The sequence below is a fragment of the Aspergillus lucknowensis genome, assembly GCF_044049455.1.
Source record: "Aspergillus lucknowensis strain CBS 449.75 chromosome Unknown BJX67scaffold_51, whole genome shotgun sequence".
Classification (NCBI taxonomy): domain Eukaryota; kingdom Fungi; phylum Ascomycota; class Eurotiomycetes; order Eurotiales; family Aspergillaceae; genus Aspergillus; species Aspergillus lucknowensis.
In genome coordinates, this window is record NW_027263595.1 from 60,704 (window position 1) to 78,447 (window position 17,744).

At 51.5% G+C, this 17,744-nt stretch overlaps 7 protein-coding genes across 7 annotated transcripts; 3 read left to right on the plus strand and 4 right to left on the minus strand.

Annotated features, from left to right (window-relative positions):
- The first annotated feature begins 297 nt into the window (after window positions 1–297).
- BJX67DRAFT_363596 (WD repeat protein) lies at window positions 298–3,822 on the plus strand. Its single transcript, XM_071030104.1, has 3 exons — window positions 298–501; window positions 557–934; window positions 985–3,822. The coding sequence occupies exon 3, from the start codon at window positions 1,007–1,009 to the stop codon at window positions 3,674–3,676; it is 2,670 nt and encodes an 889-aa protein (XP_070882443.1). The 5' UTR covers window positions 298–501; window positions 557–934; window positions 985–1,006; the 3' UTR covers window positions 3,677–3,822.
- Window positions 3,823–4,151: 329 nt separating this feature from the next.
- On the plus strand, window positions 4,152–5,204 carry BJX67DRAFT_384621 (WW domain-containing protein; the record flags this gene model as incomplete). The annotated part of the gene is made up of 2 exons (XM_071033693.1): window positions 4,152–4,237; window positions 4,304–5,204. The coding sequence occupies 2 exons, from the start codon at window positions 4,152–4,154 to the stop codon at window positions 5,202–5,204; spliced, it is 987 nt and encodes a 328-aa protein (XP_070882444.1).
- A 133-nt stretch (window positions 5,205–5,337) lies between these two features.
- On the minus strand, window positions 5,338–6,544 carry BJX67DRAFT_257178 (uncharacterized protein). The gene is made up of 3 exons (XM_071026303.1): window positions 5,980–6,544; window positions 5,797–5,889; window positions 5,338–5,689 (listed from the first exon to the last, which is right to left on the minus strand). Exons 1-3 carry the CDS (start codon window positions 6,482–6,484, stop codon window positions 5,472–5,474), a joined length of 816 nt encoding a protein of 271 aa, XP_070882445.1. The 5' UTR covers window positions 6,485–6,544; the 3' UTR covers window positions 5,338–5,471.
- An 80-nt stretch (window positions 6,545–6,624) lies between these two features.
- BJX67DRAFT_363606 (putative AMP-binding enzyme) lies at window positions 6,625–9,503 on the minus strand. Its single transcript, XM_071030105.1, has 5 exons — window positions 9,107–9,503; window positions 8,861–9,036; window positions 8,547–8,802; window positions 6,909–8,499; window positions 6,625–6,857 (listed from the first exon to the last, which is right to left on the minus strand). Exons 2-5 carry the CDS (start codon window positions 9,032–9,034, stop codon window positions 6,752–6,754), a joined length of 2,127 nt encoding a protein of 708 aa, XP_070882446.1. The 5' UTR covers window positions 9,035–9,036; window positions 9,107–9,503; the 3' UTR covers window positions 6,625–6,751.
- Window positions 9,504–10,097: 594 nt separating this feature from the next.
- BJX67DRAFT_257378 (putative arginine transporter) lies at window positions 10,098–12,123 on the minus strand. The gene is made up of 2 exons (XM_071026306.1): window positions 11,729–12,123; window positions 10,098–11,652 (listed from the first exon to the last, which is right to left on the minus strand). The coding sequence occupies exons 1-2, from the start codon at window positions 11,940–11,942 to the stop codon at window positions 10,172–10,174; spliced, it is 1,695 nt and encodes a 564-aa protein (XP_070882447.1). The 5' UTR covers window positions 11,943–12,123; the 3' UTR covers window positions 10,098–10,171.
- Window positions 12,124–13,308: 1,185 nt separating this feature from the next.
- BJX67DRAFT_384625 (MARVEL domain-containing protein) lies at window positions 13,309–13,969 on the minus strand (the record flags this gene model as incomplete). Its single annotated transcript, XM_071033694.1, has 3 exons — window positions 13,309–13,405; window positions 13,474–13,756; window positions 13,807–13,969. The coding sequence occupies 3 exons, from the start codon at window positions 13,967–13,969 to the stop codon at window positions 13,309–13,311; spliced, it is 543 nt and encodes a 180-aa protein (XP_070882448.1).
- Window positions 13,970–15,339: 1,370 nt separating this feature from the next.
- Window positions 15,340–17,170, plus strand: BJX67DRAFT_257333 (O-acetylhomoserine aminocarboxypropyltransferase/cysteine synthase family protein). The gene is made up of 6 exons (XM_071026304.1): window positions 15,340–15,483; window positions 15,549–15,603; window positions 15,655–15,738; window positions 15,803–16,162; window positions 16,227–16,795; window positions 16,866–17,170. The coding sequence occupies exons 1-6, from the start codon at window positions 15,434–15,436 to the stop codon at window positions 17,068–17,070; spliced, it is 1,323 nt and encodes a 440-aa protein (XP_070882449.1). The 5' UTR covers window positions 15,340–15,433; the 3' UTR covers window positions 17,071–17,170.
- Window positions 17,171–17,744: the final 574 nt, after the last annotated feature.

Genomic DNA, 17,744 nt, shown 5'->3' on the forward strand with positions numbered 1-17,744 from the left:
CCTCTCATGTGTACATATAGCCTTCTGTGGATGGCCTCTTTGACCTTGGTGTGTCTTTTAAAAAGGAATTTTACTTAGTATTTCTATGTTTAGAGGATATTTGAGCTTAATTCTTACTTATCTTTTTAGTATCTTGAGATTACTTGAATCAAATCACTTCAAGATGTTTTAAAACATGCGAAATTGCTCATCACTCACTGAAGTCACTACCTTAGCCAAATAAGGATGCTTTGTCACTTCACCGCCTACTTTTTACAGTAATGAAGCTTGACGCGGGCGGGCGCCTCTCGTGCCCACGCGTTATTGAGCAAATGACTTTCGACCTTCTCCCACGCATTCCTTGCCTGTTGCGAAGCAAGTGCCATCATTTCATTGCTTGTGAGCTTATGTGGGAGACCCAGCTGGGTGTTTCTATCATTTTCCTCCTCCTGATACCACCTGGGGCTATTAGAAGTATTCTGGTGCAAGTCCGACTTTCTGCTGTTAAATCCCAGATCTTCTGTAGGTTTCCATATTGGCATTTCTCTCTTCTAGGCAGGCTAACCAATAGTCCTAGGAGTTGCTCTACCAGAACAACCAGTTCATGGCTGGCGACTCTGGCTTTCACGTGCTTTCCTGGATCTTCAAGCAATAACCCGACCTTCATATACACACTAACACTGAGGAACTTGGACTGACAATGATAGTCCTATATCCCAAGTAAATGCGAGGCGCTACCTGATACACCAATTCCTTGCTATCCTATCTACTTTAGTTTTGAACACTAAGTTGAGTCGACACTCAACTTAGTGTTACTAGACACTTGAATTGTGCTTTTCCAAGTTCAATCATCTTGCATGCATTGCTGCTTCTCATAACCAATCTTAAAGCTCGGACTCACAATAATGAATGTGGCGATCTGAAACTTTCGATATCGAACTAATTTGAAACATAGGTAATATCTTAAATGGCCTAGACTGGTTCTAAATGACTAATGTTCATCAGGCGGCACCTTGGATTGACTGGCATGGGAGAGAATTTCACGTCGCAATATTCCGCAGCCTCCCCCCTCTTGGGGTCTGAAGACCCTTTTATGATCAAAGAGTCCGAGGATCTACTTACCCAATTCATGAGATGTACGTCCCACGATTCACAGGACGCGCTTTTGCAATCACAGCGAGCACAGGGGCTCTCCGCAGACTCAGTTGCTGGGATATCATCATCAAGGACGAGGGTGAAGATACCCCGGGGAAATGTTCAATTACGCCCCGAAAGCAGCCAGCAGGCGGCGATGGCGGGGGCTAGGGCGTCTGTAAATCCTGGTCCTAACATTGAAGAGGAGATTGCTCCCCGCATTTCAAGGAGGAAATCACCAACCCCACTAAGAAGGCGGACTCCCCAATCCTTGTCACCTGCGAGCGACGTACCTAAGCCTGCATTAGTACGGCGTTCTGCGCGCTCGAGAGCTGGACCTACGAATTATTACAAAAAGACCTACCACCTTGATAGCGACAGTGAGGAAGAAGTGCAAGAGGAGCAAGGCATACCAACCACAAGAAACTTACCGCATCGTGGGCGCGGTTCCATATCGTCAAAAACCTTGACTGCTTCCCCATGTTCCGTCTGCGAGATCCCGAAGCGGCGGGAAGCAACCTTGGGTGATTTGTTGCAGCGACGGGAGCTAGGGTTTCGTCCGACTCGGCAGCTTCAGTCAAAATTAGGGAGCAGTTTCAAACTGTCGAAGGCATGGAAAGGGGCTTCCAACGATGTTGTCACCCTAACGTGGTCACCTGATGGGACCAAATTCGCAGCGGGCGCTGCTGCACAGTGTGGTGAATACATGATGGCGTATAATAGGAAAAACAACCTCTTGCTTGGAGACCTCGTCAGGAATGAGCTGCATGAGCTGCCAGATCATTGGGTCCAGCGTCCGCGGCGCAGAGATTCTGCTAGCCAGGTCATAAGTGATCCGCGGCTTTTTATGAGTGTTACTTCTGTGCAATGGTTTGAAGACACTCTTTATACCGCGAGCTATGATCATACTGTCAAACTGTGGGATACCTCGAGAGGCGAAGCCACGTGCCTCAAGACTCTAGAACATGAGTCGAAAGTGATCGTTATGGCACGTTCGAATTTTGCTAAGAATATTTTGGCGACTGGGACGAATACCATTGGTTTTTGGAACACTGAGACGTCCGAGTACACACCACTTGAGTTACCCCGGGCACGATCAAGAAAAGACATCGAATTAGTTTCAACGTCAGTTGCATGGGGAACCAACCAAGCAACCAAGGATTATTTACTCGCTGGGATGTCTCAGAATGAAGATGGCGGTGTAGCTCAACACGGTCTTCTTGCGGCGTTTCGAATTCGGGAATCATCAACCGTACCTGAATACTTTTCACCCAATTCACAAAATGTCTTCGATGTTACGTGGCATCCAGCGCTGCCTACGTTTGCCACCGCTTGTACTGCTGGTCAACAAGCGTCCAGGGGTACGCGGTCGGTTGTGAATCTCTATGAACCTTTGAGGCTGAACCGGCGTGTCATGGAGCTGGAGTGCCCAGCTTTGGATATGAACGAAGTGGTGTTCTGCCCTATGGATACCAATTATATATCTGCTGGTTGTACGGATGGCATTACTTACGTTTGGGACCAGCGGAAACCTGGCGAAATCCTTCATAAGCTCAAGCATGGTGATCCCTTGAATCAGCTCGATGAAACCATCGGGAGGGAGCTGGCGGATACCGGCGTGAATCTACAGTTGTGGGGCAACACATACGACCAGCTTTACACAGGAGCTTCAGACGGCGTTGTAAAAAGGTGGGATATCCTTCGAGCTCCCGAGGATGTGTTTATCGGCGACGTGGTTGTCTTGCCGGAAGGAATCATGTGTGGGGCTTTGTCACCGGATAAGTCCAACTTGCTGATAGGAGATGTCTCTGGAGGAGTGAACCTTTTGTCTAACAGCCCTTTCACCCCCGAGAAGGACACCCCTGGAAAGGAGGATCATGAATTCATTTTCAGAGAAAGCGTCCTCACCAGCCAGCCAGAACTCGGACTGGATTCTGGAGTTAAGGCGGCACGTGAGTTAATACTGTCCGGGCAGATTGCATGGCATCCTGTATTTGGACCCGGCCAGGGACCCCGCTATCGGGGACCGTTTGCTCATTGGGCACGACCAGACGGCACACCACCGGAGCGGATGGCAGTGACTCGGCTCACAGATGAATATGAGGCGCGCCAACTCGGTGGCGTACCACCGAAATATCGAAAAGGGTTGAGTCATGCGGTGCAAAAAGACCTGGAGGCGCACATAACTCTTGCAAAGATACGCAACCAGAGGCGCGGCGAGAATAAGAGGCGAAATCCAGTGTTTATCAAGCAAGAATCAGATGACGCCGGTAGCCTCGTTGACTTATGCAGTGAGGATGATGATGATCCTGCGCATGAGGTGGCGTCGAAACGCAGACAACAGAGACGAGAAACAACACCCTCCATGCCCATTATCACAAATATTGGAGCTGGGGTCATCGATCTTACAGGTGATTCGGATGCGGAAGAGAGCACTCAAAGTTCCAGAACTTGTTCTCAGGGACATTCTCGATCACCAGACGAAGATCTCGATGGACTGGAGGATGATTTCTGGTGGCCGCCTAGCAGCATGATCGACCCAAACTGGCCCAAGGAGTTTTGAGTGAGGCCTGCGCTTGTGAACAAAGGGCATGCATTAAATCCTCACTCCAATAATGATAATGACAGAAAGTAATAAAGTAGCTTCCCAATATTTAACCCGATTAGGCACGGAAACCAGGATCGACGTCCCTTCTCTTTGGATCATCTGGAATTCTTGGGTTGAGCCATCCCTCGTGGTCCGAATCCTTTGATGGATGGCCTGTGGCTTAGGTACACAGCCACAATCTGCAGCCAAACCCACCAATAACGTCACTGCGGAGCTGGTGCTGCGAGTAATGAGATTTGACTTCATAAGCCAGCCATCCATGGCAATCCCCCGCATCTCACTCACACTTGATCACAGATTCTCAAACCCTCGCCGGCGCATTGAGTGGGAGATCTCTGATTTTGCTTCTGCGTCAAGGCATTCCTCTCTTGATCAACCTCCGTCTGAGATATTGGTAATACCAGAAGTAAATTTGATCTGAAATCCTTCGATGTCGTTCGCCCCGCCACCTGGTCCCCCTCCTCCCTCGGCGCCGGAAGGATGGACAACTCAGTTCGATGATACGTACAAACAATGGTGCGCTATCTTCTTCATGTTCAACTCGACTTTTTCGCTAGAATCTAATCAAAAAATTACGTCTAGGTTCTTTGTAAATCTAGCAACTGGTAAATCCCAATGGGAACCACCACAAGCTACACCCGCGCCAACACCTCCAGCTGTCGCCCCGGTTCCGCCCTCAGAACAACCACACACCGACCAGGGGACCGCACCACCACCATCCTATGAGGAATCGGGCCCCGGTAATCCGTCTGCCGTTGCGAGCGCGGAAGACTCGGAGAAGAAGAAAGCGAACCTTCTCGGCTCGAATAATCCATATAACGCCGAGTCTTCCGGGCCAAGCGGCAGCGCCGGGCCCCCCGGAGACAAGGCCGCAGACGCAGTCGAAAGTGATGCTGAGCTAGCGGCGCGCTTACAAGCTGAGGAAGACGCGAGATCCGGTGCTGGTGCTGGTGCCGGTGCCGGTGCTGCGTCAAACTACTATACCAATGATAGCCCGCACTCTCCTTCTCCCGCCTCAGCGGGGACAGAGGAAAGGGGAAAGGAGAAGAAGAAGGGATTTTTTAGCAAGCTCATGAGCAAGGCTTCTTCTGGATCCCCGGGCTCTGGCCATGGGCATTCCAGTCGCCCCGTCTTTGCGGCGCCGCACCATCACCAACCTCCTGTAGGCTATGGTGGAGGATATCCTCCTCAAGGTCACTATGGATCTCCTGGTCCCGGGCCGGGCTACGGTGGTCCCGGTGGCTATTATCCGCAGCAGGGTTACGGGCCCGGTTATGGGCCGCAGCCGGGGTACGGATATCCGCAGCCGGGGTTTTATGGCCAGCCACAGCGAAGACGACCCGGTGGGGGTGGGATGGGGATGGCCGGCGCCGCAGCGCTAGGTGTTGGCGGTGGGTTGATTGGGGGTGCGTTGTTGGCGGACGCAATCGACGATGACCATGATGATTTCGGCGGGGGTGATGACTTTGGTGGCGATTTCTAGATGCCTTTTTGTTCGCTGTACCTTTAACCTTGGGGTGTAAGGCTGTGTTATTAAGTGTTGGAGGATCTGTCTATTTTTGCTCGTTGTGTACTTGGCGTAATACGGATTTTATATCTCAGCATTATTGATGTGATCTGGTTTACTTAGCACCCGAAATGAGTGAAGTTTTCGCTTGGATGAACATGACAGATACTCTATGTATCCTATACATAATAAATCATCCATTCTAGCTATGCATTCCAATCTTATAGTAGAATAAGCAGTCGGTCACCTCCTCCGCGCAGTTCTGTTCTCCCTTCCACTCGCCGCACCCGCACCAGGACCCCCAGATCCCGGAACGGGCGTCGTACCCCTAGGTGCCGCACCAGCCATCCAGCCCGCAAGGTCGAAGTTTCCCGGCCCACCACCAGCTATCGCGCTCTGCGCTCCTGAGATCGGCGACGCCCTAGACTGCTTCTCAAATTCGGCACGCATTTCGGGATCCACTACACACGCAACTGGTCAGCAAGAGTAATCGATATAACGTAAAAGAGCGAGGAAGTAGAAACGCCTCGAGCAAAGGAGAAAGGGGAGGGAGGAGGTAGAAACGAACTATTCTCCATAAGCTTCGGCATCCCGAACGTGAAGGCCAGTGCGACAAGCGCAAGCAAAATCATCGGGTTCTTGAGGAGAGACAATGGGGAGACTATATTCCCGAATTCCAGGATGTTAGCATATATAAAATCACAAAAACCAAGGATGGAGACCAGGATGGAGGTTGGGGTCGGGAACAAACAAGTCTGTCTCGCCTCATAGAACCCCTTCCTCGCAACAACCCTCGCATCCACAACAGCGTCGGCCTTCCGCTGGGAACTCGCAGCCCCGTCCCCAGCAGAATTGAACTTCTCGACCCCGCGATTTCCCCACTCATTTCCGCGGAACGTCTCCCAAACACCCACCACAAATCCTGCGGCGTCGAGGTCAACTCTCAGCGGCGCGAAAACGTACTCCGAGGACCGAATGTCGAGGAGGTAAGAGCCGGACAAATCATCCTGCTGGGGATCCTTGTAGTCGGAAGCGGTGAGACCGGAGAAGACAAACGTTGCGGCGTTTGTGAGGGGAGCCTTTAGGGGGCCGCTGAGAGCGGCTGATGTGAGGGTTGCGTGGGTGTCGGCGGGAAGGGAGTGAGGGTTTGGGAGAATGGTGGACGGCGGAATAGTGATTGTGAGTTTTGAGCAAAGGGTTGGGTTGACTAGAAGAAAGAGGAGAGAAAGGGTGGAGAGTGGATTGAGGAGATGCATTTTGAGTTTGGAGTTAAGGGGTTTGCTTTTGGGGGTTGGGTCGTGACAGAGAACTTGTACGGAAATTGGAGTTGAGATAGCTGGTGCCAAGAGTTAGCTCGCGGATCACATGTCCCCTTCCATACACGACTTCAATGTTGTGTAAGGTTAGCAAAGTCAAGATAAACTTGACATTTATTTGATGGTACACTAAAAGTTCTAGACTCATACAGAAAGGCGACAGCCGCCAGATGGAAACTTGCTATGTACAGAAGTAATGATGTTGAACTAAAGCTTCGCCCTTGGAGCAGCTTGCTCAGCATCAGCGTCATCGTAGAGCCGATCCAGAAGTTGACGATACTTCTTCACAACCGGGGGACGCTTAAGTTTAAGACTAAGCCGTAGTTAGCATTGAATTGACGGGTCTTGAATATGGGGTGCTCACGTCGGTGTCAGAAGGCTATTCTCTACCGAGAACGGTTCAACCATTAAAGCGCAGTTCTTCACCCTCTCGTATCCAGCGAGTTTGTGCTTCTTCGCCACGCGCTCGAGGTCCTTCAACACTGCAGTTCTAACCTTGTTGTCATGCAGCACAGCCTTCACCCCCTCGACGTCGGTGGGTTCGATAGTGCGACCAAGCACCTTGCTAGCGAATGGAGCAAACATGTCAGGCTGCACACCAAAGATGCCGACCAGGAAGGTCTGCACGCTATCACCGTGGACGTAGGCTTGGGCGAAGTAGCCCAGCTCCGACATGATGATACCCTCCAGTCGCTCCGGCGAAATATACTCTCCCTGTGCTAACTTGAGGACGTTCTTGCGGCGATCGATGATAACGATGCGGCCCTTCTCGTCAATCTTAGCAACGTCGCCCGTCCGGAACCAACCATCTTCCGTTATTGCCTTGGACGTCTCCTCAGGATTTTTCAAGTATTCTCTGAACACGTTCGGGCCACGCAGGAGCAGCTCACCGCGAGGGCAAGGCTTATCGTCGGCGAAATACTCCATATCCGGGAGAGACAGCAGACATGCCTCCGTCGACGGAGCGAGACGTCCGCAGTTTCCAGAAGTCAGATCCTTGGAAGACTGCGCGCATCCCATAGCATATGACTCGGTCAGACCATAACCCTGAGAAAAATCGGCGCCAATGACGACCCGCATGAAATTGTGGAGAGAAGGATCCAAAGGTGCAGATCCCGAGACCATCGTCTTCACACGTTCAAGGCCGATAGCCGACGCAACTTTCTTGGCCCAAATCCGGTCATACAGGGCGTGCTTTACGGTAGCCTTGCTGGGATCGGGGTTCTTCAAGTTTGCGGTCTTGGCCGCCACAATGTGTCTGGACAAGGCTCCTCGGAACCCAGGAGCTTCGAGGGTCGCAGCGCGGATGGCACTTCCGAATCGGCTGTAGAGCCGTGGAACCGATACAAATCCGGTAGGCTTGAGTAGCTTTAAATCGTCAACCAATTCGAGGATGTTACCATGGAAGTAGCCAATGCGAGCACCGGCCCAGAACGCTGCATGCTCCGTCAGACGCTCGTAGATATGAGCCAGGGGAAGATATGACGCAATTGTATCACCCCGAGCTTGGGGAATGGTCACCAACGCAGAAGAGGTCGCTGCTACCGCGTTTTCATGGGTCAGGACCACGCCCTTGGGAGCGCCGGTGGTACCAGAGGTGTAGTTGATGGTAACGATGTCGGAGGATTTCGGGGGGTTATAAGGACGGTTTGCGGCAGCACCCAAGGCCTCGACTTGGTCCATGCTGTAGATTGCAAGGTCGTGATCGGCAGCCATCGATTCTAAGAGGGCCCGCTTCGAGTGACCGGCTTGTTCGCCGGCATCGAGAGGATCCAAGCTCACGATAATCTTCAGGTTCGGGAGGGTGGGCTTTAGCTTGATCAACGTCGGGATATGGGGTAAGGAAGCGACAACACAGCTCAGTTCGGAGTGGTTGATGATGTATTCAGTAGCGTCGGAGGCAAGGACATCGTAGATCGAAACCGAGTACAAGCTCTGGGACATGCATGCCAAGTCTAACACTTAGCCACCTTCAAGAAAAACCGCACTGGGCGGGATATACCTGTAATCTGCCACTCCGGGCGGTTCTGGCACCAGAGGCCGACACCATACTGTCCAGGACGAGCACAGTTATGCTTGTTGTGGAGCTCCACCAGGCCCGCACCGAACTCAGCGCGCCGTCTCTGAACCGTGCCGTAGTCAAGCCATTGGTATTGACCGAAGTTCTTTGTCGCCTGATCAAACGGACGCCATCCTAGACAATGCGCCTTGGGCTGCCGGTTCGCGGTCGACTCGAATATTTCATGGGCGGTGGTAACCTGAATAGGTTAGCCCCATTTATGTGGTGTCCATCAGATACTTGAAAGGTGTGCATACATTCGGGTCCAGTGTCTTGACCAGTTCCTTTTGTGTATTCCAAGCACGATAGACCGGAGTTCGTCCATCCTTCTTGGTACCGGGAATTGGAACAGAGTAAGGGGTGCCTTTCGGGGGCTCCTGGTTAAGTTCCGCTGCGCGGGTAAAGTGAACAGGCTCCTGAGAAAAAAACATGACTGCGCCAACGTTAGAAAGCTTTAAAGCTTTCGGGAATACAAAGGTAGATTGGGAAGGGGAGATCCCGACCTGATTGATTGAATATGCCCGGGGAGGCCGATGGTAACAGAGTAGGATCCCCAAGTTCAGAGCGGAGTTAAGTCGAGCGACGAAGGTGAAGGGGACCGAGACGGTCAGCGACTGAGGGAACGAGAGGATGGGGCGGAAGGGAGAAGAGAGAGACACGGAGAAATGGTGAAAGAGAAGGAGTGAGGGAGCGAGAAAGAGCTGAGTATTAACTTGGAATGAAGTGGCAGTTGCAACTTACTTTGGGAAATATGGAGACGGGACATCGGGATTCAAGTCAGCAGCGTGAAATTGAGAAGGGCAAATGAATTTGAGTGGTTGACGCTGGAGCCCACAGCGCCCAGTCCACCAGGGACCCGCCCCACGCGATGCACGTTTACGGTAAAAGCCTCGGTATTTTTCCCAATCCCAGACATTTCAACGTCCAGATGGCGACTGGCAGATGAAGTGAAACTCGCAAGAGGACACAGAAAAAAAGACAACCGAGGACATCAGTTACATGGCAGGCTCTGAATACGGAATCTGGGCGCTCAATACAGCTACGAGAGGACCTGTGGTGGTCATCTTGTGATCAGTCATTCGCTCACATGCCGGCGTCAATTTCTAACAACTACCGCATGATGCAGACTTTAGCCAAGGATCGATTAGCTGGAGATTTTAACTCAAGGTGGTGCCTTGCCCCGGAGTTCTGGCTGCATGTGAATGCTTCCCCAGTTCTTCTTCTTTTCTTCGTTCAGGCCGATTGGCAACTCTCCATTCATCCCTTGTTGGTCGCCACCGACCACGTCCTCCGTAGCTGCCGAGTCTGCTTTGACTCGGGTCCCCTCAAAATTAAGAAACGTGAATCCCGGAGCTGTTGTTGGCTAGTCTTATCTCCGTCTTCCTTCCTCCGATCTACCAAGAACTGCCCACAGAACTGACGAACATGTAGAATAAGTTCACCCAACTCCATGCGATGCCAACATCAAATATGTGAACGCACAATGTACAACGAGAATGCTCAGAAAACACTAAATATACAAGAAAAATTAACTAAAACAATGAATCGTGGGAGGGCCGCGAGGCGGTCTATACGAAGAGCGCTTTATACGCCCGTTTGTACCACTTGTCCGAAGTCGTGGTCTCCCAGTACTCGTTCTCCAGAGCAACACGCCCGGTATCAATGTCTGCATCGATCGGGCGAACGAACGCGGGTCGGAAGATGATCTTGTGCCCAAGGTAGAGCACCACGAAGAGGATCACACTGACATAAGCGACGAAGAAGTCCGTCACGTTGAACTCAGGTATCCAGGCGGTGAATCCTTGGGTCAAAATTATCAGAATGTTGAAAAAGAGCCCGTACCAGGAAAACCACGGCTGCCACATCGCCTTGTAGGGGAGGAGGTCACGGGAGATATTGCGAGCTTTCAAGGCACGCATAAACCCAAGATGACACCCAACGATAGATGCCCATGATATCAAACCGGCCACACTGGAGATGTTCAGGAACCAGTTAAACACGGTGCTTCCAGAGTTTGAAACGTTCAGGAAGCCAAGGAGGCCGAAGGCAGAGGTAAATGCAACACTCCAGTACGGCACACCGTGCTTCGACGTCTTCTTGAACCAACGTGGCGCGAACCCTTCCTGAGCGAGACCAATTAGGATACGACTGGCGCTATAGACGTTAGAGTTGGCAGCGGAAAGCACCACGGTCAGTAGGACTGCGTTGATGATATCCGGCAGGACGGAGACGCCTGCACGTCTAGCCGCAACGACAAACGGCGAAGAGTTGGCGTCATTTCCGCTTGAGTTCAAGAGTCCATCGTCGTCGGAAGGAACAAGGATACCAATGAAGAAAATTGTCAACACGAAGAAGAACAAGATCCGGAAGAAAGTCTTGCGGATTGCCGAAGGTACAGTCTTGCGAGGGTTCTCAGTTTCACCCGCAGCGATACCCACGAGCTCCGTTCCCTGGTATGCAAATCCAGCCTGGATAAGGACCGCCCAGAACCCGACGAATTTAGCAGTCGAATCAGGCGAGACACCCTCGTAGGCAACAAATGGGCCCGGATTGACCCAGAAATCGAACCCAATATAACCCTCTCTCCCCGCTCCTGCATTGATACAAATCCCGAAGATCAGAAACCCAATAACGGTGAGAACCTTGATGCTCGAGAACCAGAACTCTAATTCTCCAAAGAAGCTGACCGGAAGCAGGTTGAAGAAAGTGATTACAATCCAGAAGACGGCGATGAAGATGGCAATGTTGAGGTCCTTGTCCCAGAACTGTATGATCAGGCCGGTTGCCGTAAGTTCGAGAGCAAAGGTGATGGCCCAAGAAAACCAGTAAATCCAGCCCATCGCAAACCCAAGGCTGGGGTCAAGGATTCGAGTCGCATAAGAAGTAAACGCTCCAGGGATGGGCATGTAGGTTGCGATCTCTCCCAGCGCCGTCATCACGGAGTAGACAATCGATCCGATAAAGATATAGGCGATGAGAGCACCAACCGGGCCTGCGGTCGAGATAGCAGAACCGCTACCAATGAAAAGACCTGTCCCGATCGTGCCACCTGGACGTACGTTAGCATACCGTTTCGACGGGTGAACCCCAACCACAAGCGAACGTTATGGTATTCGGAGCCATACCAATTGCGATCATCTGTAGATGTCTGCTCTTCAGCTTCCGCTTCAGATCCGGCAGTGGATTCGAGTCGCGGCCCGCGCCATACTTCTCGCAATCGGTCTCATCGAGCCCGGAAGAGTGAGCAGCAGTAGCCAGTTGAACGGCATCATTGGTCATCTTCTCCTTCCCTCCCTGGGCCACCGTTGGAAGAGATTTGAGGTCGTTCTCAGAGGCCATGACTGGCCCTGGGCAGTCCAATGGCAGAGAGCTGGTGAATGGGTAGAGGTGGGCGTTGAGAAGCTCAGGGAAGACGATGAAAGACGGGAAAGGAAGATCTGTGAGAAGAAAAAGCCAGGACGGACTCCACCCAGACCAGGCTTGACTCAAGCTCGAACAGACCTAGAAAGAGACGGAAGACCCAGTAGAACCCCAGGAACCGTACGCTTTAAAGGTGCTCGCAGCCACCGTTATCTCTCCCCTCTTGTAGAGTGAGTCAAGAGATAAAGAGAGATGACAAATCCTCTCGCAGCAGAGAGCATCAAGCTCCTTCAGTAAAGAAAACGAGGTCAAAGTAGGGGGTTTGGGAGGATTTCCCAACGATGGCGATGGATGCAACGCTGACTGATACGAGAGAGACTCCGACAACGACGACATACCCGTGGACTGGAAGGCTTTTCGAGTTATCCGCCACTCCGCATCTGTCACGCCCTGCGCTGGACTTGGGGCTCTCTCACTCTTCTCTGCAAGTCCAATCATGGTGTTGTGGAGGTTGGAGGCGAGACTTCCTTTCTCCCAAGTGGGCCAGAGAAGATTTTTCTCTCGTAACGGGTGAGCCACTCCAATGGCAACTTGACGGAGCGATGGAACCCAGAGAGGCAACAATCGACTTGGAACATTGCTCTCAGGCGGAGAACTTCTCCTTCAAGTCAAGCACGATTCAATTTTTCACTGACAGGTGTGAGCGCATGCAAAACACCAAAGATTATTGAGATCCACTCCGCCACTCCACTCAAGAATTTCTGCCAGAGCCAAGCAATCGCTCCCAAGGCCCTCCAAAAGAGAGCGTCCAAATCCACAACGCGTGCAGCTCCGAATGCGTGACTGCGTTATCTTCCATCAGGGTCGAACACAGGATATTTAAATATGAACGGGTTGCGCTTTGCAGTCGCGGGCGTTGCCGGGAATTACATATGGAGCTAAATCGAGGTGGCGGGCTCTTCTTCTTCCATCAGAGCTTAGCCCTATCAAACACCAGCGAAAGAGTATGGCATCCAAGCCAAGCTTTAGAGACAGAATTTGTTCTTCAGGTTCGCTCAGAAGCTCATCCTTACGATGATGCTATTTGTCGTCTCGAGTCATGTCTCGGTCGGACCTGACCATGCAGATAGTCGTGCTACCAGGAGGGCCAAAGTTGCGGAGAAAGCCAAACAAGATATATATTCATCGGCCCAAACCACTAGGAATATCATGCAGCATAGTGGGGTATTAAGCATATAAAAAACAACAAATCCGGGGTATCCTCGAGCTCGAAAGAGAGCTATTCAAATTACATCACCGCATCAATCAATATGGGAATATCGATGCCTCGCTTTGGTAGCTGAGCCTAAGGCACAGAGGCAGTAGGAGGCTGCGCGCTAGGGCCAGGATCCCGTCGCAGAGCTGCCAGCGCGTTGAGAACTGTCGTAGCCACAAAGAGAACCCTAAATATCCGCATTAGCGACTGTGACCTTTGGAGCCCTTTCTTTCCTCGAGTCCGCTAGCCACCTACCAATCAAAGGCGCCGAATGCCGCAGCAGCCTGCAGGCCTTGGCAGACGCTATAGTGGGAGCACCCAGGCACATCGCCAAGGTCAACAGCGAGAGCAATGAAACCAGCGAACCAGAAAATCATGGTGACTCCATCCACAGCCGGGAGGGCGAAACGGTGAGCGGCGGCAGGAACGAATATCGGAGCTAGGACGAAGTATGGAACAACAATGAAGAAAGTCCAGATACCATTGAAAAGCATGAAATTCACACTGTCTGGACTAAAGATGCTTGCCTCGTTAACAGCTGGTGAGAGTTAGTCTGACTTCGAGAAACCAAGTTGGAGGGACACAGACCATGTCCAGCCAGACCCAGAACAATGATTGCAAAGAGGGCTTGAACAGCCCGAAGAATATAGAAAATCACTGGGGAATCGAGACCAGCCATTGTAGTTTTGAGGAAGTCCAGCGGTGTGGCTGGGGGGTCTTTGCGCGCAGTGGTATGGCTGTAGGTGTTCATATCAGTATGTGAGAGTTCAGGCTAGATCCATAGCTCATGCATAACAAAGACCCCATCGCGGGCGCGAATAAAGCAAGTTTGCTTTGTGTCACAGAGGATTGGTACACGAAAGAGTGGGAACCAACCTGAGAAAAACTCCTCGCGAGTGGTTTCGCGATGAATATCAGGTCGGATGGGAGAGGAGAGAAGGAGAGGGCGAGAGGGCGAGAGAGTGACAGAAACGGCGAAAGGGTTTTGAGGAAGATCAGTCTTTGCGAAGTGGACGCGGCTCAGCGACTGGGCTTGGGCTTCAAATTTATGAACTCGAGGTTGACGAAAAACTCGCCGAAGTTGAGTTGGGCCTTGTCTGAGGATCAAACGAAAAGAGGGAAAAACAAGAGAAGATCGGGAGTCACCGCGCGGCGCTCATAATAATGATTCGCAGCCACACATTCCTTCGCCTACTAGTCTGCCGAGAGGTCGCTTATGATTGCAAGAATCTGGCTGCCTTGTTGACAAGCGTCTGGGCATGACAATGGACACGAGGTCAAATGACGACATCACAAATTGCTGCGCGTTGGAGAGCTCCGACTCTGTTCAGCGTTCACAGTTTGTACTCCGACTTCAAATCGAGGAGAACCAAAGGCTGGCAGAGGTTCCATGGATGGACAGCCCAGCAGAGGGTTGATCGCGGAGACTGAAGAAGGCCGAAGCTTCACGGAAAATCGGATGGATCGAACCTCCACAGCCTTGCCTTGCTATTAATAACTGCTGCTGAAAAGGATGATTTCTTTTTGGGGAAGACTCGGCGCTCCTGCAGTGGGGAGGTCATTGATCTTGAGGCATCAGCTCCCTGCTCGAGGTCAAAATCAGGAAATCATGAGAAACTTCCCAAAGTATATCGGATCCAACCACCAAGACTCTTATCGGATGCTGAACCAGAGCTCCAGTCAATCATGAACGAGCCTTGGACCCTTAATCGAGGCTCTGCACCAAGATCCACGGCTGATTCATCACTCCAGCAGATCAATATCGAGCTGTGTCCATGCCGTCTGAATTGATCAGAAGGAAATCAGCCACATTTCAGTCCCTCACGACCTGTCCGGCCCTCTTTTTGGGCTGTGTTGTTAATTCACTCTTCGTCTCCGATCCACGCTCGGATCTCAAAAACCACGCCAAGCCATCTCACCTCCAACGGGTCAATGGTTGGGAGACCAAGAGTCATCAACTGAACCATTTGATGTCGATTGTTAATGTAAGAATAATTCGAACGGGGCCCTTTTTCTCGCCCGAGTGAGTCTGGTTAAGTGGCGATCACGCCATTGCGGGCATTGGAAAGGTGCTGGTTCCTCCCCGCCTATATTACCCTTCCATCTGCTCCTGGACATTCAAAGCACTTCTCCTTGAAGCAAGATCCAGAGATAACTTGTTGTCATATCATTGTGACCTTGGAGCTCCTGTGTGAAGAGGACGAGAATAAAAACCATGTCGAACCCTCCTCCACAACGTTTCGAGACTCTGCAGCTCCATGCGGGGTAAGCACCCTCCTCGCCCAGGTGTGGTGGTGCCCACCTTCGGTGGGGGACTAATAGCCTTGAAGCCATGAGCCCGACCCTGCGACCAAAGCTCGTGCCGTTCCGATCTATGCAACTACCGTAGGTAGTCTTACCTTCAATCTCTCAAAGAGGGTACTAATACCTACCCAGTCCTACACATTCAATGACTCCGCCCACGGCGCCAGGCTTTTTGGCCTCAAAGAGTTCGGCAACATCTATAGCCGGATCATGAACGTAGGCGCGCCCCAATTATATCCTTCTTCCGCCAATTGAGTTCTGATTAGTATATCTATTGTAGCCCACTGTCGACGTCTTCGAAAAGCGCATCGCTGCTCTTGAAGGCGGTGTTGCCGCGGTTGCTGCATCCTCTGGCCAGGCTGCCCAATTCATGGCCATCTCTGCCTTGGCGCATACTGGGGATAATATCGTGTCTACCAGTAACTTGTACGGTGGTACATACAATCAGTTCAAGGTTCTCCTGCCGCGGCTGGGGATCACCACCAAGTTTGTGCAGGGGGATAAGCCCGAGGATATCGCCGCTGCTATTGACGACCACACCAAGGCTGTCTACGTTGAGACCATCGGAAATCCCCGTTACAATGTGCCCGATTTTGGGGCTATCGCGAAAGTAGCCCACGAGAAGGGTGTGCCCCTTGTTGTAAGTTTTGCCTCCACCTTTACCATTAAAATGGAAAAGTCAGTAGCTCAACAGAGATACCCAGGTTGACAACACCTTTGGTGCTGGAGGGTACTTTGTCCGCCCCATCGAACACGGCGCTGACATCGTTGTCCACAGCGCAACCAAATGGATTGGCGGTCACGGTACAACCATCGGAGGTGTGGTTATCGACAGTGGTAAATTCGACTGGGGCAAGAACGCGGCACGGTTCCCGCAATTCACCCAGCCATCCGAAGGCTACCACGGCCTCAACTTTTGGGAAACTTTTGGCTCCATCGCGTTTGCGATCCGTGTCCGCGTCGAGATTCTCCGGGATCTCGGCTCTGCCTTGAACCCCTTTGCGGCCCAGCAGCTCATCCTGGGCTTGGAGACTCTCAGCCTCCGCGCCGAGCGCCACGCTACCAACGCCATCGCTCTCGCAAACTGGCTGAAGAAGAATGAGAACGTCAGCTGGGTCTCCTACCCTGGCCTTGAAGAACACCCTAGCCACAACACCGCCAAGCGGTACCTGACGCGTGGCTTTGGTGGCGTCTTATCCTTCGGTGTTAAAGGTGGCGCAGCCGTCGGGAGCCAGGTCGTCGACAATTTCAAGCTGATCTCCAACCTCGCAAAGTAAGCCCGAACCCACAATAGTTACCTTGCAATGGCCGTGGCAAAAATAGATCACTAAAACTGCCCACAGCGTTGGCGACTCCAAGACTCTTGCAATTCACCCCTGGACCACAACTCATGAGCAGCTGACAGAACAAGAGCGCCTGGACTCCGGTGTCACGGAAGACGGTATCCGTATCTCTGTCGGCACCGAGCACATTGACGACATTATCGCCGACTTTGAGCAATCATTCGACGCTAGCTTCAAGGTTGTCAGGAGCGCCTCAGGAGCCTAATCAAATATTATCAAAAGATGAGATGGGTAGTTATATCATACTATTAACCTTTCTAATACCTATCCAAGATGAACTCTGATTCTCTTGCAAGAGAGATAGCATATTACGAATGACTGGTGCCTACTTCTGAAGGCTGGAATTACTTTTACTACCCAGGCTGACTAGAACTCTTGTAGATTTGCGTCATACAGCTACTCCCTTACGTGAGATGACAAGCATAGAGAAGGGTTGTCCGTATTGCTAGGTACTCAGGCGTGTCTCCAGCGTACGGATATACTCCGTCATTGAAGTAGTATAAGAACTGTAAATTAGCATTCGAATGAACAAAAGCGACAAAGACAAAATACGCCCAACTACCGAGGATATCGATGTCAGCGGGTCCCCAGCTTGCCGACTTTTCAACCACCATAAGAACAACGCAGGACTTCGCACCTGGCACAGTAAAAGACACCAGGAAAAAGAAATCGTACGTGAAATCGGAGATCAGCCCCAAGTTCCCATTCGCTCCGCCAACCTAATGAGGAAGTATAGGTATGTGTAAAAATAAATACATGGCGTGGTTGTTAAAGATGAAAGAGACAGGGAGGCGAAAAATAATGCGTTTTGATACATGCTTTTGCTTCTTTCAAATCTCTTTCTCGACGTAATGGGACGAAGCTCAAAGGTGCTGTGGA

Bases quoted from the DNA above. Each gene is read 5' to 3' on its own strand.
- BJX67DRAFT_257178 (XM_071026303.1), bottom strand. From the start codon at position 6,484: ATGCATCTCCTCAATCCACTCTCCACCCTTTCTCTCCTCTTTCTTCTA. The intron at 5,890-5,979 runs GTTTGTTCCCGA...TCGGGAATATAG, and splicing joins CTATGAGGCGAGACAGACTT to TCTCCCCATTGTCTCTCCTC. The intron at 5,690-5,796 runs GTTCGTTTCTAC...TTGCGTGTGTAG, and splicing joins GCCGAAGCTTATGGAGAATA to TGGATCCCGAAATGCGTGCC.
- BJX67DRAFT_363596 (XM_071030104.1), top strand. From the start codon at position 1,007: ATGGGAGAGAATTTCACGTCGCAATATTCCGCAGCCTCCCCCCTCTTG.
- BJX67DRAFT_257333 (XM_071026304.1), top strand. From the start codon at position 15,434: ATGTCGAACCCTCCTCCACAACGTTTCGAGACTCTGCAGCTCCATGCG. The intron at 15,484-15,548 runs GTAAGCACCCTC...ATAGCCTTGAAG, and splicing joins ACTCTGCAGCTCCATGCGGG to CCATGAGCCCGACCCTGCGA. The intron at 16,796-16,865 runs GTAAGCCCGAAC...AACTGCCCACAG, and splicing joins CTGATCTCCAACCTCGCAAA to CGTTGGCGACTCCAAGACTC.
- BJX67DRAFT_363606 (XM_071030105.1), bottom strand. From the start codon at position 9,034: ATGTTTTTTTCTCAGGAGCCTGTTCACTTTACCCGCGCAGCGGAACTT. The intron at 8,500-8,546 runs GTATATCCCGCC...GCTAAGTGTTAG, and splicing joins CCCGGAGTGGCAGATTACAG to ACTTGGCATGCATGTCCCAG. The intron at 6,858-6,908 runs GTGAGCACCCCA...ACTACGGCTTAG, and splicing joins AATAGCCTTCTGACACCGAC to TCTTAAACTTAAGCGTCCCC.
- BJX67DRAFT_257378 (XM_071026306.1), bottom strand. From the start codon at position 11,942: ATGGCCTCTGAGAACGACCTCAAATCTCTTCCAACGGTGGCCCAGGGA. The intron at 11,653-11,728 runs GTATGGCTCCGA...ACGTACGTCCAG, and splicing joins TCTACAGATGATCGCAATTG to GTGGCACGATCGGGACAGGT.